The sequence below is a fragment of the Lathyrus oleraceus genome, chromosome 5 (genome assembly GCF_024323335.1).
Source record: "Lathyrus oleraceus cultivar Zhongwan6 chromosome 5, CAAS_Psat_ZW6_1.0, whole genome shotgun sequence".
In the NCBI taxonomy this organism is placed as follows: domain Eukaryota; kingdom Viridiplantae; phylum Streptophyta; class Magnoliopsida; order Fabales; family Fabaceae; genus Lathyrus; species Lathyrus oleraceus.
This window is the reverse complement of record NC_066583.1, coordinates 223,212,731-223,227,540: the sequence shown is the minus strand read 5'-3', so window position 1 is coordinate 223,227,540 and position 14,810 is coordinate 223,212,731. Positions and strand designations below refer to the sequence as shown.

The following is a 14,810-nucleotide window of genomic DNA, read 5'->3' as shown; positions in this document are numbered from 1 at the left end:
AGGTCTTGATATAAGTCTCGCCCGAGAGGTCTATTGCCTTGCCTAAAGGGATCACAAGTCTCATTAGTCGGACTCCATATTACTTTGTCTATGGGACTAAGAGTTCCCATCATACATGCTATCTAAGCTCCTCGCCTGGAGGACTTAAATCCTCGGGCAGGGTCTAATATACCAATCTCGCCCAAGATGCGGGACTAAATTATTGTCTTAGAGACTTAGTCTAAAGTCTTATCTTAGGGCTTGATAGAAATCTCGTTCGAGAGGTCCAACCCCTCGCTTGAGGGACTCACAAGTCTCATTAGCCGAGCTCCATATAAATGGCTTGTGGGACTAAGTGCCCATTGTACAGGCTATCTAAACTTCTAATCTCGAGTGCTTAAAGTTTCCTAGGGCGGGGTCCAATAACCAGTCTCGCATAAGAGGCACGACTAAAGTCTTGTCTAAGAGACTTAATCTAAAGGTTTGTCTCAAGGTTTGATAGAAGTCCCACTCGGGAGTTCCAGCGCCTTGCCTAAGGGACTCATAGGTCTTATCATCTAGGCTCTGTATAACTTCGCTTGAGAACTCAAAACTTAGTTGGTCTTATCATCTAGGCTCTATATAACTTCGCTTGAGATTAAGTCTCTTAAGGCTTTTTCCGCGAATGAACCCCTTTTTTTCTCTTTGGAAATAACGATAGGAATGATGAAAGCAAACCATCTTGCAATAATCATGGAGATAATTTTGAATTTGAAAATTTTCCATTGCTATAAGTTTATATTGTTATACAAATTTTTTCCAAGGAGTTGTTTTTATTTCCATGTACATACCAATTAATCTTTTCCCTTACTCTCCAAAACCAATTTTTTTCCCACAAATTTTCTTCTAGCCAAGGTTGAGCTATTGTGTCTTGATTCAAGATGTCTTCATTCTGAAATGTGGTTTGAACTTGTGACATGATATTATGTAGTTCTCCCTTGCTATTTTAAAAAAAAAACATAACCAAAATCCAAAAACTAATAAAAAATGACTAAAATTTCATATTTACAAACAAGGCATGAAAGTCCTAACCACCCTATACTATTATAAACATGCTAAGTCTGTGAGAATCCCCTACCTTGTAGAAATATCACACACACCTATACTTTTGATACAATGTTAATCTAATTATAGAAGAGATCATTAAAGCTAAAATCTTATAGGACTTTCCCTAGGAAGGACCATTCTAATGTATCAAAAGCGTTTGTAATATCAATTTTTTAAGGCAAGGTTCCCTCATTAGATTTGTTGGTTCCAAATGCAAGAAAGATGCAATCCTTAAGGCTTTTGCCGCGAATGAACCCTTTTTTTTCTCTTTGGAAATAACGATAGGAGTGTGTTAGTGTAAGCTCTAGAGGCCAATACTTTTGGTACTTGTATCGAATTATTTATTAATAATAAAAGGCTTTTTCTTTATTATGTTTGTCTAATAAAGTCCCTAGAATAGATGTCCGTTTAATGTATCAAATGTGACTTAATCATGAGATCACATTAAATATAAGGACACTATTCTTAAAGTATCCATAGTCGAGCTTTATTGTGAAGTAGGATAACATTAAAGCATTAAGACTATTATGTATATAGACTGATGATCACATCTCATGGATCATGGATAAGGAGTTATCAAGTCTTAAACATAGGTATGAATATTACGAGTAATATTTATACTGGATTGACCCGTTATGAGAATACTATATAGAATATTATGCAAAGTGTCATAAGTTATTCTCATGGTGATAATGGTGTATACCACCCTTCGACCTGAAACCACTATGGACCCTAGATGTAGAGTCGAGTGCCTTATTGCTGATCAAACATTATTTGTAACTAGATGACCATAAAGACAGTTGATGGGTACTCCACGAAGCATGCTAAGGGACATGAGTGACCTAGATGGAATTTGTCCATCCTGCGTAACATGATAAATGTCTATGGGCCCAATATTGAACTGGACAAGGATGACACGGTCTATGCCTTGTGTTCAATATAGACATAAGGCAAAAGGGTAATTGTACACATAAGTATTATCACAGAAGGATTTGTCAGATCACATGATATTTTCGTGTCTTGGGTAACAGTGATGTGTTGCTAGATACCGCTCACTATTTATTATGTTAAATACGTGATTTAATATAATTGCCAATGCCGCGGAAACCTACAGGGTCACACACAAAGGACAGATTGATGAGAGATAGAGTAACTAAGGAATACCGTAATGTACAGTGCACTTAAGTGAATTGTAGAACATCGTAATGTACGGTGTACTTAAGTAGAATACGAAATATGGTAAGGTACCACGCACTTAGATGATTTTGGCATATTATAAGATATGAGTCACATACACTTGAGTGGGCTTTTTAGCTTGCAGCCCAGACAAGTGGTTCTATAAATAGAACCCTTGTGTAGAAGCATTTGTACAGTTGCAATTTCGTTTCTCTCTATCTCTCTTACTCAAAGCCTTCATTCGTAGCAGTTAGCACTGAGATTGAAGGAATCCGTTCGTGTGGACCGAGTAGAGGCGTTGTCATCGTTCAACGTTCGTGATCGCTCCGTAGATCTGCATCAAAGGTTACAATCGCCACAATAGGTAACGATTCTATCACTGATCATGCTCATTCGTAAGGATCACTAAAGGAGAAATTTTAAATTCCGCTGCGTTTTGGATCGTTCTTCTCCTTCAGAGTGATGAAAGCAAGCCTTCTCCGATAATTATGGAGATAATTTTGAATTTGAAAATTTTCCATTGCTATAAGTTTATATTGTTAATACAAATTTTTTCCAAGGACTTATTTTTATTTCCATGTACATACTAATTAATCTTTGCCCTTAGTCTTCAAAACCAATTTTTTCCCACAAATTTTCTTGTAGCCAAGGTTGAACTATTGTCTCTTGATTCAAGATGTCTTCATTCTGAAATATGGTTTGAACTTGTGACAGGATATTATGTAGTTCTCCGTTGCTATTTAAAAAAAACATAACCAAAATCCAAAAACTAATAAAAAAATGACTAAAATTTCATATTTACAAACAAGGGATGAAAATCTAAAATTTAATATAAAAAAAATAGAACTAAAGCATTATTTAAATTTTTTATATAATAGTTTGTTTGTGATTAAAAAATAAATATAAGCATAAATAAACCAAAAAAAGAGTAACCTTTAGGAAAGAACAAGAGTAGTTAGGTCAATACAATGTGTATAGCATATACTGAGTACGAACCACCTACGACTATGAGGGTTCAACTTCTTAAGGTTAGTTCACATGATTGCCCAAACCCAAAAATATCAGGTGGATATAAACACAACACCCCTCCTTCACCCCTTAATCTATCGACACGTGTCATCTTGTGATTATTACCACCCATCCTAAGTCAAGTCAAATGATTAACAGTCCCCTCCACTCATTTTAAGGTTTCTTCCAATTTTTCTTCTTTCTCCACCGTCAGATCAATCTCACTTTTTCCATCACTTTTCAAACCCATCTCCCTAAATCCTACGGTTATTAGGTTCACTTTACGTGTAACCCAAAACTGCTTTTAATTAATTTAATTTAATTCCTCACATCATAATTTAAATTAAATGAAAACATGTCTCTATCATTTGTATATGCTTAGTTCAACAAAGCACAGGCTATAGTGTATGAAAGAAAACGACAGGTAGAGAGAGAAAACCATTACCATTATCTCTCTCATTAGGGCTTTGTTTGATAACGATGGTTTTGCTCACATTCTTAATACACGTACCTCTCACCATCAACTTGATAACCTAGAGAGAGAGAGAGAGTTTTCTATAAAATATTAATTATTAAATACTGAAATATAATTGTCAGGTTTAATATTTGTCACTGTAAGAGAAGAAGAAGAAAAAAATTAGAGAGAGAGAAAGATGGGAAGAGGAAGAGTGGAACTGAAGAGAATTGAGAACAAGATCAACAGACAAGTTACCTTTGCGAAACGAAGAAATGGTCTTTTGAAAAAAGCTTATGAGCTTTCTGTTCTTTGTGATGCTGAGGTTGCTCTTATTGTCTTCTCCAATAGAGGAAAACTCTATGAGTTTTGCAGCACTTCAAGGTAGTATAAATATATATATCATATACTATTATAATCATTCAAATGCAAATAATTAATAACAATAATAATAATTTTTTAAATTTTTTTTTTCTGTTTTGAGTGATTGAAGAGTAGAAGCTACCTTTTTCTAGCTTATGAATTTGTTTATCTATTTTTCTGTTTGATATTTTATATTTTAAATTTGAAAAAGTTGATTTTCTTTTTTCACTGTTTTGAGTTTTTTTTCTTTCTTTTTCTTTCCGTTTGTGTGAATGTCTCGGCGTTTATAGCAGGTTGAGTATTTCTGTGATAGGATTGGTGTTAGATCTGCAACTGGAAACACAATAAACCAAAAGAAACAAAACATGTATATTTTATAATATAAAACATTAGATAAAGAAAAACAACATGGGAAAGAAAGAACACTGTTGTATTGTAAATGGGTGTGTTTGTTTTTTAATTTTGTTTTTGATACAATCCTTTGGTTTTCTCTTTCTTTCCCTCTTTTAGGTATCAACACATCAATCCAAAACTTTCTGGTTTTGCTTCATTTGTGTTTCAAGCAGATCTGGTTCAAAAGTTTTTCCATAAACCAATTTGGGGTCTAGGTCAGGTTTCATTTCAGTGCAATTTGGTGTTGGGAACATAAACATCATTAAATTATTGGTACTGTGTCTGCTTTTGCCTTTAGAATCACTCAGACAACCTAATCCATGTCTCCTTTTTCTCTCATTCAAGCTAACACTTTCTCACATTTACATCTTTGGGCCTAGCTAGGGTTTTCTTTTGCTTCTTTTCTTCTTTCTTCTCTTGTTTCTTTTCACTTCAACTCAACTCAACCGTTTATTTTTCTGGTTAACATAACTTTTTGGAGAACATCTTAAGATCTTTGAGATCTCATTGTGAGGCAAAACCAAAAACAAAGCTATGTTCCATAGATCTACCTATTTCACTTATTATCCAACAGTTTCATTTGTGATGCATATGATTTATTTGAATGTAAACATGCAGCATGCTGAAAACGCTTGAGAGGTATCAGAAGTGCAACTATGGAGCACCTGAGGGTAATGTGACATCAAAGGAGGCTTTGGTATTGGTGAATACTCTAACTCACTCTATTTAACTAAGTATTCTTGTGTATTTTCTTCTTTTTTTGTGACATTCAATTTCTTTTGTTTTTGCTTTTGTTTAGCTTGCTGAGTTATAAAACACTATTTTGTCAAATCATGTTTTTTGAAAGACTAATATTAGTGGTTTTTGTTATATGTTATTTGAAAGTGTTGAAATCATGTTCTTCGTTCTCCTTCAAACACCCAAGTCACCTTTTTATTCCCAATTTTACAATTTGTGTTAGTTTTTCATATGGTAAGGTTTTTGTAAGAATAAGTTATAAGCAATTGCTAAGAGAAGAGAGGGAATGTCAGTTTATAGATAGAGTTAAGTGATAATAAGTTTAAGAGTTTATGTTTTACCCTAAACTAAAACTAACTACGACCCCATTTTTTGTCATTAAAAAATTGAATTCATAAAAAGAAATGATTTAATCCATTTATATTAATCATAATTATTTTTAAAGTCACACATGTGAATATTTGTGATTTGTTTTTTTACAGTGGAAAACAATTTAATTTAATTAAAATTAAATGGTGAATGCAATGGTCAAAATAAAGATGAGAATTGACATTCTAAAAGGATACCCCTAGTAAAATTATGAACAACCATGTTATCCTTTCTCCTAGAAAACTAGACTAAAAGTTGTTGGAAAAAAAGGTAAAATTTTGACATCTACATGAACTTCAAATCCTAGTGTTTTAGCATCCTTAAATATGTTTGTTTGTCCCTTAAACTTATACCAATTCCAATTTTGTTCTGCATGAATCTGTGAAGAGGTCGTTGCTAAGTAAGTTGCTACGTGGCAAAACGGACCGGTCTGTCGGACATATCTATTTTGGCCACATTTTTTCGCAGAACGCATGCCCCCCGCCCTCGTTATTTTGCAAAAGGCCAAAGTTTTAACCTTGTACTATGTCAACTATGTCGTTTTTACGGATTTTTAGGTATGTTTGTGTTAGTGTTGGTGCTATCTCAGCTTAGCCTCCCCCAATTCTTGACGAGCATCTTGTCATTTCCTAAGTAAACATCCATCTTCAGCATTACCAATGTTTTCGTGCCGATGATGAGCCGCATTAACATGCCACAAATTTAAATCGTGGCAGGTCTGATGACTCTTATTGCATAACAGTAGAATTTGTTTGTTGTATCCTGAACTCCGTTGCACCGCTGACAATGATTGTCAACATTAACACACTATCATTTAGTCTAGTTTGAGTTGGTAAACAATCTGGGCAAGTCTCCATACAAAATTCTTCACCTTTGTCAGTACTAGAAACTTGCATATCATCTGCAGTTCTCGTCCGCCTTTAGTTGATCATTGTTTGTTAGTTTGTCAAGGAAGAATCTATAAGTAGAACAGTCAGTATACACATTGCGTTCGTCTGTCTTCTAGACGCGTTCGTTGTGAATAGAACATTGAAATAGTGTATCGAGCACATCAAACATTGTTGAAGCATATTTCCGTCCCAATTCTTCTACCTCGAATGCAGCATGTCTCTAACTTTTTAGATTTAAATTCAGATTAGCTATCCATTTTTCATGAAACACTCAAATTATTAATTTTGCTTCTAGTTTTTCATGGTGTACCTTGCTTGACTTTTGGAATAGTCCATGAATGTTTTTCCAAACAAAGCTAACATGCAATAGTTTTGCTACTATAACTGTAGGAATTAAGCAGTCAACAGGAATACTTGAAGCTGAAGGCACGTTATGAGTCTCTACAACGCTCTCAGAGGTACTCGATCATATATACCTATAAATACATGATTATAGAATACAGGTATGTTATATAAGTCGCAATAATGTAGTATTTGACTCATGCTCTCATTTAATTAGGAACCTTATGGGAGAAGATCTTGGCCCTCTAAGCAGCAAAGATCTTGAAACTCTTGAAAGGCAGCTAGATTCTTCCTTGAAGCAAATCAGATCCACAAGGGTACTCAACTTTCACAAACCTTTCTTATTTCAACGTTTTTTAAATCAGTATATGTGCTAGCTTAGCAAGTTTTCGTGTAACTGTTTTTTCTATAGACCCAATTCATGCTGGATCAGCTCGGAGATCTTCAACGTAAGGTATGAGAACAACAATCTTCATAAATGTTTGCTTTCTTCTTCCTCAAGTTACTCCTCATTTCATGCTCACATGTTTGATTCATTTGTGAAGGAACACTTGCTATGTGAGGCAAACAGAGCTCTCAGGCAAAGGGTAACAAACATTTGAACCTACCTCTTTTGCTACGTAAAGTTTGATTTAGTTAGTGATGTTTGTTTTTTTGTCAGATGGAGGGGTATCAAATAAATTCACTCCAACTGAATCTGAGTGCTGAAGATATGGGATACGGACGTCATCATCAAGGTCATGCACAGGGTGATGAACTATTTCAAGTTCAACCGATTGAGTGTGAACCAACTTTACAAATTGGATATCATCAGGGTGATCCAGGGTCAGTGGTGACAGCAGGGCCAAGCATGAATAACTATATGGGTGGATGGTTACCATGATGATGATGATGATGATGATAAAGCTTTATAATATATACTACTAGCATGTTATTATGTTATGTATTGTAATGTAATGAACTTAACTATATCAGTGTCTACGTACACCATGTAGGCAGAATATAGTAAGGCAGTGTTCTGTTATATGTGAGTTTTCATAAAATTGTTCCTCCTAGCTTACTTCTATAACTCATTCTCCTATTACAATATGATAATAATAATGATAATAATTGTTTGTTTGCATGCAACCTTTGCCTGAAAGTATTGTTTTTATATTCCAGTTCTATAGACTATCTTGTTCTGAAGGCCTGAAACGTTTGTTAATAAAGATGAAAAGTCAACTTTGTTGCTAATAGTTCGTGGTACTTGGGTGCATTGTAGATGTAAGGAGAAATTTGCAGAGCTTAATGAGAAGGTAAATAGCAACATGTCTTTTGGAGAATGATAGAAAGTGCAAATTCAAGAAAAAGGTGCAATTGTATCTCGTGTAAAGATGGAAGAAATACGTTTATTAGTGACTATGTGCCTGCCTAAATTGAGTATTTTGAATTTGGGCCAATTTTTGGAAAAGGGATATATGATATTTGAATAGTAGATAGTTGATATAAGATAGTTTTAAAAAATTATTTGGAAAGAAAGCTATGATATTGGTTTCTTGGATAATGAATTGTAAAGCACTAATTGTTTATTTATAGGTTAGTCACCAACCTCTCAACGGTGGTGAATGTTTTTACGTTATTTTAGTTCTTTTTAGATGTTTTATGATTGATTAGTATCATAATAGTTCTAGGTTCTTCTATCATTTTCATAAGCATTATATTTAAGAATATTCTAGAAATTTGTAGCGATTTCAACATTCTTACTTGATGCAAACTCGTGTGACTCCAAGCATAGCTCCTAGTTCTTGAAATCTTGGTCTCGATAACGCCTTCGTGAATATGTCTGCAATTTGATGTTTTGTCCTACTGTAGTCGAGTTTGATCTCTTTAGTGGCTTCAACTTCTCTGATAAAGTGATACTTGATTGTTATGTGTTTTGTCCTACTATGATGCACTGGATTCTTCGTCATTGCAATTGTCGATTTGTTGCCACAGCTGACTGTAGTGGACTCGTCTTGTTTTTCTCTTATGTCTTCAAGTATCCTGCAAAGCGATATAGCTTGACTCGTTCCTTCATCAATTTCCACGTACTCTGCTTCTAATGTTAACTGTGCAACCGTAGCTTGTTTCTTTGATGCCTAAGAGAAAATTCCTGATCCGAGTGAGAAAGCATAGTTAGAGGTGCTCTTCATGTCGATGTAGCCAAGTAATCTTGAGTTGATTTCGACAGTGTACCATATACTGAACTTTTTTGTTTCTTGTAGATACCTCAAAATTCTTTTTCCTACTCCAAAGTGTATTTGACTTAATCTTGATAGAAGACTTGTAGCATACATTATGTTTGGCTGTGTAGTTATCAAATATATGAGGCTTCCAATTAGACTTCTATATTTGGATGCATCAGCTTCTGGTGCTCCATCATTCTTCTATAGTTTACCATTTGTTACGACTGGAGTAACGACAAGTTTGTAATCATACATCTTGAATTTCTTAAGTAAGCCTTATGTGTATTTCTTTTGCGAGATGAATATACTGTCATTTCTATGACTTACTCCGATACCGAGGAAGTAACCCATCAAACCAAGGTCAATCATCTCAAAGGTCTTCATCATGTCATCATTGAACTCCATTATCATCTTAGTATTGTTTCTCGTGTAGATAAGACCATCTACATATATAGAGAGAGTAAGAGATTATACTAACTTTGAAACTTGATGTATAGTGTAGACTCGCTCTTGCTCCTTCTGAATCCTAGATCAATGAAATATTGATAGATTCTGTTATACCATGCTTGAGGTGCTTGCTTAAGATCATATAGTGTTTTTTTAGTCTTAACACTTTGCTTTCTTTGCCCCCAAACACAAATCCTTGTGGTTGTTCCACATAGATATCTTCTTCAAGTACGCCATTGAGGAATGCATATTTGACATCTAGTTAATGGATACTTCATCCTTTTTATGCCGTAAGAGTTATTCGAGCTCTTATTGTATCAAGACGAGCTACTGATGCAAATGTCTCATTGTAGTCAATCCGGGGTTGCTGTGAGTAACCCTTAGCTACTAGCTTTGCTTTGTGTTTCTGTATGGTGCCATCAGAGTTGAGCTTTGTTTTATAGACACACTTAACCCCAATGATATCTTTTCCATGGGGACGATTTAATAACTCCCATGTGTTATTTTTCTCAACCATCTTTATCTCTTTTCCCATTTCCTTGACCCATATTTCTTGCTTTAATGATTCTTTAAAGCTTCCAGATTCAAGCATGGCCAAATTCATGTTTAATATATTTTCACCAAAGATATTAAGCGTCTTGGTGAAGACTATGGTGATGATAGTTCTTGTTCTTGTTGTTGTGGTGGAGGTGAAGGAGGTTCACCTAGGTCTTCTTCCTAAGCTTTTTCTTGAGGTAGTTGAGCTGGTATAAGGATGTTCTTCTCCATTTTTTCTTCATCACAATTCCAAGAAGAATTCTCATCAATTTCAACCTCTTGACTGGTGATGAGTTTCTTAGTTTGCAAGTTGTAGACACGATAACCCATAAAGATTGTGATATACCCCAGAAAGATACCTCAAATAATCTTGTTCAAGCTTATGACTTTTCATGTTTGAAATGTGAATGTAGAAGATAGATTTAAAGACCATTAGGTGCTTTGTTGATGGCTTCTTCCTATTCCAAGCCTCAATTAGAGTCTTATTATGCATTGCCTTGGTTAGACATCCGTTGAGTATGTAAACAACAATGTAGACTGCTTCAGCCCTGAATGTGTTAGGCAGTCCCTTCTCCTTAAGCATTGATCTAGCCATCTCCATAACTGTGCAATTTTTTTTTCCAGACACGCCATTTTTTTAAGGAGAACATGAGACTATAAGTTTCCGCTTTATGCCTTCATCCTCAAAAATTTGTCAAACTTGTGGTAGGTGTACTCTTTGTCGTGATCACTTCTTAGTATTTTTATTTGTTTTCCACTTTCATTTTCAACAAGGGTCTTGAACTTTTTGAATACTCCAAAGACTTTTGGTTTTTCTTTTAGGAAATAGACCCATGTCATTCCATAGAAGTCACCAATGAAGAGTATGAAGTACTTGTTGTTCTCATGTGATGGCATCATCATCAATCCAGAGACGCCAATATGTATCAGCTCTAACAGGTCTTTCACTCTCCATGCTCTGCCTGTTGAGAATAGAATTCGATGTTGCTTACCGAGGATACACCCTTCACACACTTCATTATTCTTCTTTATGCTTGGAAGATCTCTCATCATGTTCTTCTCATGTAACAACTTTAAGGCATGTATGTTAAATTGGCCAAATCTTCGATGTCAAAGCCACGAATCATTAACTTGTACCTTCATGGAAATGTTAGTTGCATATTTCAAATTTAGAGGGAATATTCTTTTTCTATTCTAATCTTCACTTGGGTTATCTCGACCCTTTTATTTGTGTTGTCTAAGATTTTGCATACACCTCCTTCAAAGTAAAATGTGTAGCCTCTCTCCATCATTTGGCCAATGCTTAGAAAATTTTCTTTTAGACTGGGAACTAGTAAGACATAATGAATGATTTGTGTACATTTATATGTTCCCACCATGATAATTCATTTTCCTTCTGATTCTACAACATTGTCATTTCCCAATTGAAGTTTGACATTGACAGACTCGTCAATGCTTTTGAAAATAGTCTCATCCTGGCCATGTGATTGTTGCAACCACTATTCAATTACCTCATTCCTCCTTTTTCTCTAACTGAGTCTTGAGTGGCATAGAACGTACATTGTTCTTGATCATGCTCCTATGTAATATTAGCTTGATGCCTATTTTTGTTGCGATAATTTTTCTCTATGTGCCTGAACTTCTGGGAATGGTTGCATTTTTGGCATATTATTGTACAAACAATTTTTCTCTATCCGTCCTAATCTTTTGCAGATATTGCATGGAGAAGTTTTATCTGGTTTGATCTTATGGAAATTTCTCAAAACTTCTACTTCTCTTCTTCTAGAAGTTTCTCCATAATTTTTCTTTCCTTCATTTTCTTTATTTTGGTGTTGAAATTTAAGCTTTGACTAGAAGACATTTTCAAGTGTATCTTCTTTATGCATATACATTTTTTGCTCATGTGCTTCAAGAGAGTTCATTAGTTATGTCACTAAAAGAGTGGACAATTCTTTGGTTTCGAGCCCCTACTTCAGAGGTGGCGCCTAACGTCACTTCATGGGGCGAGAACCCCAGTGTCGCCCCTATTTGAGGACTTTCACAAATATTACACTATAATAGTTGTTATGCGAAAGCTTAAATGGAGTGAAAAGAATCTATTATGGTTGATTACAATGCAATTGAAGTTGTCTTGAAGCTTGAAAAATGGTCTTGTTGGTTCTTGCTCACGAGCTCTGAAGTTGAAGTGTTTTGGAAAATGTAACAAATGAAGAAAGAAAGGGGAAGGTTCTGTCGCGAGGTATATTAATTAAGCTCGTCCATAGATGCATCTCCGTAAAACTCAATGAGCGCAAAAGCACTAACTTTTAAATTAAGGGTTATTACAAAGATGCATCTTCAAAAATATTTTTGAGCAACATGGGGTGGCTCACTCAAGAAAGCATTAGAGATGTATAATTTAGTTGCGTTTGGAAATGCATCTCAGAATCCATACACTTTTGTGACTTTTTAGCATGGTGAATTAGGACCCTGAGAGTGAAAAGAGTTACCATAAAAAAAGACATTATTTGTATTATTTGAGTCCATTTTAATTTGAGTTCATTTCAAAGTATCCACTTTAATTCTTTAAATGGGTTATACTAAATTATTTATATTATTTTATACTTCTTAATTATTTAAGTAATTTATTTACATTTTTTAAATATTCATACAACTCATCATAAATTTTAAAATGAGTCTCATCAATTAGATAAATATCTCATATTATTAAGGGGTTTACTTTTATATTATTTTTAGGTACGGTTCTGGTCCCCTATTACTATGTACTCACAAAATCAATCATCCTATTACCAAACGTTAGTTGATCTAGTGATGATTGACGCAGTACTTGGTATGTAGGACTACAGTTCGATCTCCACAACTACGATTGAGAGGGGGCTACAGTCACTTGATACCAAAACTAATCCTGAATCACATTAGTCGGTGCAGTGGACCGGATATTGATGGTGAAAACCAACCAAAAAAAACCAATCCTCTTATTTTATTTTTAAATAATTTTGATTCCGATCTCCACTTTTTTTTAATAATGTAGGATGATCCTTATTGCTTTTTAATTATATTTTATAATTAAATTAAAATATAACTATAATTCTTAATGAGGTGATAACTAGAATAGTTTATTAATTAATATTTTTAAAGTTAATTAATAATTATAATAAATACAATTTTTTTAAAAAAAATATTTGGGCTTAAGGCCATCACTCCAACCTACTTATTTAACATGTTTGTCTATGATATATGAACACTTAAATTTAGTGTAACTGAATCGATGTGGATTTAATTATAACTATTTTTCTTTGATCTGCATCCCTAAAACATGTTACTACAAATCATGTATGACTACTAATTTCCCTTTATTTTATATCCCAACAACAGCTTCCTACAAGCTGTAACTATTTACGCATTGCATCTTGCTCTTTCCATAATAAAACTTTTGAGCTGTACGTGCATTCAAGAAAGAATTTCTCAGCAAATTTCCATATAATTTGCAGCAACAAAAATATCATATAAAAACTTCAATTTAATTATTATAGTGAAGTGAAGTTAATGTTAATTCAAAAGAGATTGCATTTTACCTTATATACATCTTATCCACTAGTTAAGACTGAATTCTCTTTCTCTTAATGTCACAATGATTGGAATCTTTTTCAGTACTAGATTCACTTCCAGGTAATACAAGTGTGAGTTGAGTTGAAACAGTTTCAGGTAGTCCAAGTGTGGGATTAGTTGAAACAGTTTCTGATAATGCAAATGTAAGTTCAGTTGAAACAGCACTTTCAAAAATTATGAACGGGGGATCAAATTGTTTAAAATCAAAATAGAAGAAATGATTTTGTGAAATAGAAAGATTGATTTTGTGATAAGAGTATAATAGAGGACAATTTAATCTATTTTTTTTAATTAAACAAAGTGAAAAAAAACTTGTGCCTAGAAACATTTTATTTATAGAAACATTGATTAAATGTTAAATATCTTAGAACTCTGACCATAAAAACTTGGTTGCTGTGTAGACAGGGTGGAAGGTAGACGATCTTTATGCTCTAATATAATTAAAAAAAAATTATAGAATAACTACATGGTACTAGTCTGTATCTATTTATAAACAAAAAATTTGTTGAGAATATAATCTTTTGTGTCAAAGTACCATTTCGACAAAGTATGTTGTCGAAATGCTCTGCGCAATAGTTGTTGAAATGTTGAAAAGAAGAGTATCTCGACAAAAAGTTAAACTTAGCTTTATTTTGTATTTTAGTTGAGTTAGTTAGTTTGTTAGAGATTTTTTGGTGTGCAACCAATCTCAGTCTATAAATAGGGAGGTACCCTACCATTGTATATGATATAGTTGCATAGAGAAAAAGAAGTAGAATATATCAGTGTTATTGATTCACTCGAGTGAAGAGTGAAGAACAAGAAGTAGAATATATCAGTGTTATTGATTATTCTTGTTCATCAAGATTGATTCAGAATTCTCCATATGTTTGGTGTAATTCCAAAATTTGGTATCTAGAGCACTGACTGTGCGATTCTTGGGAAGCATGGTGCAATGAGTTATTCGAATGGGCATTTTCCGGCGAATCTCTCAATTTTGAACAATCAGAACACTACTACAAAAAGTATCTTCGTAACGCCAATTCACCTCAGTCAAAGTATCCACCGTGATATAATCTATTCATTTAGGTGTTTTCCTTTTATTTTCATTTTTAAGCCACTTTTCACCACGATTGGAACTTTCAACTGTGGTGAAAAGTGGCGTCTGTTCATGAGTTTGAATCATAGCACCTACAATTTTATTTTTTATTTTTTTAAAGTCATTTTTTACCACGG

General features: G+C 34.0%; 1 protein-coding gene across 1 annotated transcript; it reads left to right on the top strand.

Annotated features, from left to right (window-relative positions):
* Window positions 1-3,728: 3,728 nt before the first annotated feature.
* Window positions 3,729-7,926, top strand: LOC127083131 (MADS-box transcription factor 1-like). Its single transcript, XM_051023374.1, has 7 exons — window positions 3,729-4,087; window positions 5,078-5,162; window positions 6,847-6,914; window positions 7,016-7,115; window positions 7,211-7,252; window positions 7,344-7,385; window positions 7,460-7,926. Exons 1-7 carry the CDS (start codon window positions 3,903-3,905, stop codon window positions 7,679-7,681), a joined length of 744 nt encoding a protein of 247 aa, XP_050879331.1. The 5' UTR covers window positions 3,729-3,902; the 3' UTR covers window positions 7,682-7,926.
* The last annotated feature ends 6,884 nt before the right edge of the window (window positions 7,927-14,810 follow it).

Excerpts from the sequence above, each read along its gene's own strand:
- LOC127083131 (XM_051023374.1), top strand. The coding sequence starts at position 3,903 with ATGGGAAGAGGAAGAGTGGAACTGAAGAGAATTGAGAACAAGATCAAC. Across the intron at positions 7,253-7,343 it reads TCGGAGATCTTCAACGTAAG|GAACACTTGCTATGTGAGGC; the intron begins GTATGAGAACAA and ends TCATTTGTGAAG. Across the intron at positions 7,386-7,459 it reads ACAGAGCTCTCAGGCAAAGG|ATGGAGGGGTATCAAATAAA; the intron begins GTAACAAACATT and ends TTTTTTTGTCAG.